The sequence below is a fragment of the Triticum urartu genome, chromosome 6A (assembly GCF_056163025.1).
Source record: "Triticum urartu cultivar PI428250 chromosome 6A, HENAU_Tu73, whole genome shotgun sequence".
NCBI lineage: Eukaryota > Viridiplantae > Streptophyta > Magnoliopsida > Poales > Poaceae > Triticum > Triticum urartu.
In genome coordinates, this window is record NC_141878.1 from 46,530,927 (window position 1) to 46,533,970 (window position 3,044).

At 53.8% G+C, this 3,044-nt stretch overlaps 1 protein-coding gene across 1 annotated transcript; it reads right to left on the reverse strand.

Moving 5' to 3' along the window:
• Positions 1 to 560: 560 nt before the first annotated feature.
• Positions 561 to 2,502, reverse strand: LOC147963782 (uncharacterized). Its single transcript, XM_087529701.1, has 5 exons — positions 2,167 to 2,502; positions 1,694 to 2,073; positions 1,534 to 1,604; positions 1,091 to 1,458; positions 561 to 644 (listed from the first exon to the last, which is right to left on the reverse strand). The coding sequence occupies exons 1-5, from the start codon at positions 2,500 to 2,502 to the stop codon at positions 561 to 563; spliced, it is 1,239 nt and encodes a 412-aa protein (XP_087385827.1).
• Between the last annotated feature and the right edge of the window lie 542 nt (positions 2,503 to 3,044).

Consider the following 3,044-nt stretch of genomic DNA (forward strand, 5'->3'; position numbering starts at 1 on the left):
GTCCTTCACGAGAGAATTGGCGGGATCCAGCCTGGCTCCACTCGACTGGTTTCCTCTTTGAAGCTCTGGCATAATTCTGCAAACACGATTCAAGAATAAAACAGTGGCCTTGCGCGGGCTTGGTAACTGCAAGACAGCCGGGTCGGAATAATTACCTTCGAGCATGGCAAACAGCTTCTTGGCGAGTCCACCGAGATAAGCCTCCAGATCGTTTACCTTCCCCGCCAGCTCACCCGCCTTGTCGTGCAGAACCATCTTTTCTTTCTTCAGTCGACTAACCTCTCGATTAGCTGTTTCAAGAGCAGTTTTTAGTCCGGAGTTCTCCTGTTCAAGAGTTCCGACCGAAGCCAGTTTCTCTTCTGTAAGCTTCGTTTTGCTCGAGGCCTCCTTTTGTGCTTCGGCAAGATCTTGATCCTTCTTCTTCAGAACTTCCTCCAGTTCATCTACAGAACGTCGAGTGAACTCAACATCAAGAATGGGCAAGAAAGGGAAGTCACTCGTCAAGAATGAGAAACCTCGCCAGCCATACCTTTTGCTTCGTCTCGCGCCTTCTGCAAGTTCTATTGAGCGAGCTTCAAGTCAAGGTCGAGCTGGATCTGTTTGTTCTCCAACTCAGTGTCGAGAGCCACAAGTTCACAGGATTTCTGCAAAAGTCAGTCGACAGAGGTCCAAGATAAGTTGCTTCCGAGTAACCAAGAGACAATGATGACGTTTCTAAGACTACAGCTGAATCAAAAACATTCAACAGTAGTCTCGGGGACTACACCCAGTGGGTGCACTCAGCGTGCCCCCACTGGTTTTGAAAAAAAAATCGACTGCCCGCAGTCGACCGGATACAGTTTCATTTGACATGGCCTAGCCAGACCGAGTGAAGGAGTAAAACCGCAACAACGCAATATAAAGACTACAGTCGACTGCCAGCAGTCCACCGTAGTCTCGGGGACTACACCCAGTGGGTGCACTCAGCGTGCCCCCACTCGACCAAAAAACTTAACAGAAACACCCAGTGGGTGTACAGATTTAAAAGATCTTCAGAAAAGAGATTCTTCAGACAGCATACCCTAACAGAACAAGCAGTGAATCGACTGACCTGGACGTTACTCTGAAGAGCTGAACTCGCGTCATAAGCCGCTTGGCTGGCTTCTCGAACCACCTTGACCTGCTCCATCATGATGCCTGCCTGGCGTATAGCTTCCTTAGCTGCACCCACTTGGTCCTCAGGGACGTGGTGTGTGGCGAAGAGTGAAGGCGGATTTACGGTCGACGTCGAGGGCCGCGCACTCGCCAGAGGATTGGCAAAAGTCACAGAAGCTCGGGTGGTATTGCCACCGTCTCGAGCTACGGCCTCAGGCGCCGGAGTGGATTGTGGAGTCTCGCCAGCCGACGCTTTCCTGTTCCGCCTCACTCTCAGCGGCGCTTCGTCTTCGTCGTCACTAAGGCTAATAACATGAGGAGGAGCTACGAGAAAAATTCAATCGACCAGAGTTATAAGAAATCGTCAGCCGATTCAAGGCAGAACATCAGTAATCATACCAGGGTTGGAAGTAACAGCATCTTCCATCTCTTGATCGTCGTCCTTGGCGGAGATCTCAGAAGTAGCAGCACTGCAAATTTTGAAAGACCGTCAGTCGGCGCAGTGGATCGACCAAGGATCCGTCCACGGTCGACAAAGGAGAACAAGTTCTATCATTACCCAGAAATGGTGGGGACGGTCATCCTCATCTTGGGCAGAGCCTTGGGTGGCTTGGATGGCGCCGCGCGGGGGTGCTTGGGAGCTTTTTCAGTCGGCGCTGGAGAAGAGGTCCGAGGGCGCTTCGACGACTGCCCAACGGGAGCAGTCGCCTTACCACATTCCCGCGCAGGGTCGTGTGTAAGCTTGGATCGCCTTTCCGAGCGGGGAGGTCCAGCTTCCTCCTCCTCCTCCTCTTCGCTGGAGTCGACGCCGTCGTCTCCCTCTCCTTCGCCGTCAGACTCCCACTCCCCCTGTTCGTCCCCGCTTTCGCCTCCGCTCGCCTCCCCTTCCTCGGCCTGCCCCTGTGCTCCGTTGGGTGTCGAGTACATCTCTGTAGTTGCCTGGAGAATAGCAGACAAGTCGAAAGTCAGTCGACCGATTCAAAGAGAGCAAATGAAGAAAGCAAGATCTCGGTCGGGGACACAAGGTCAGACCTGGTCCACCTCGTATGTACTGTCAAGCGGGACAGCCCTCCTGGCTCCTCGGGGGTTGTCTTTGTTCCCTGTGATACTCGACAGCCACCCTTCCAGCATCTCATCGGTGACCTCCTCTGGGTGAACCCGAGTGGTGTCGTCGAGGCCCGTGTACAGCCACATAGGGTGGTCACGAGCCTGAAGCGGTTGGATGCGCCTCCGAAGGAAGACCTCCAGCAAGTCCATGCCAGTCACGCCGTCTCGGACAAGCTGAACCACTGGACCAATCAGCACCTTGACTTGCGCCTTTTCCTCCGGTAGCACTTTCAGAGAGGGAGGCTTTTGAGCTTGGTCCATAGAGAAAGGGGGAAGACCAGTCGACTGTCCTGGGGTCACCTGGTCTTGGCAATAAAACCAGGTCGACTGCCAACCACGGACCGACTCGGGAAAAGTGATAGACGGAAAAGAACTTTTACCCCTCATCTGGATCGCCAGGCCCCCGCATAGCTGGATCACTTGCGTCCGTTCGTCACTCGACTTGGCTTTCTTTACCGATTGGGAACGGCAAGTGAAGATGTGTTTAAAGAGTCCCCAATGAGGGCGGCAACCCAAGAAACTTACACACAAGGAAACGAAAGCCGCAAGATACACGATGGAATTGGGAGTGAAATGGTGGAGCTGCGCTCCGAAGAAGTTCAAAAAGCTCCAGAAAAAAGGATGAGGAGGTAGAGAAAATCCGCGATCGATATGGGTGGCGAGGAGGACGCACTCACCGTCACGAGGTTGGGGTTCGACTTCTCCCCCCGGGAGACGCGCAGCTTCGTGGGGAATGACTCCCCCCTCGACCATGTCATCAAGATCTTCCTGCCGAATCACCGAGGGCATCCAGTCGCCCTGGA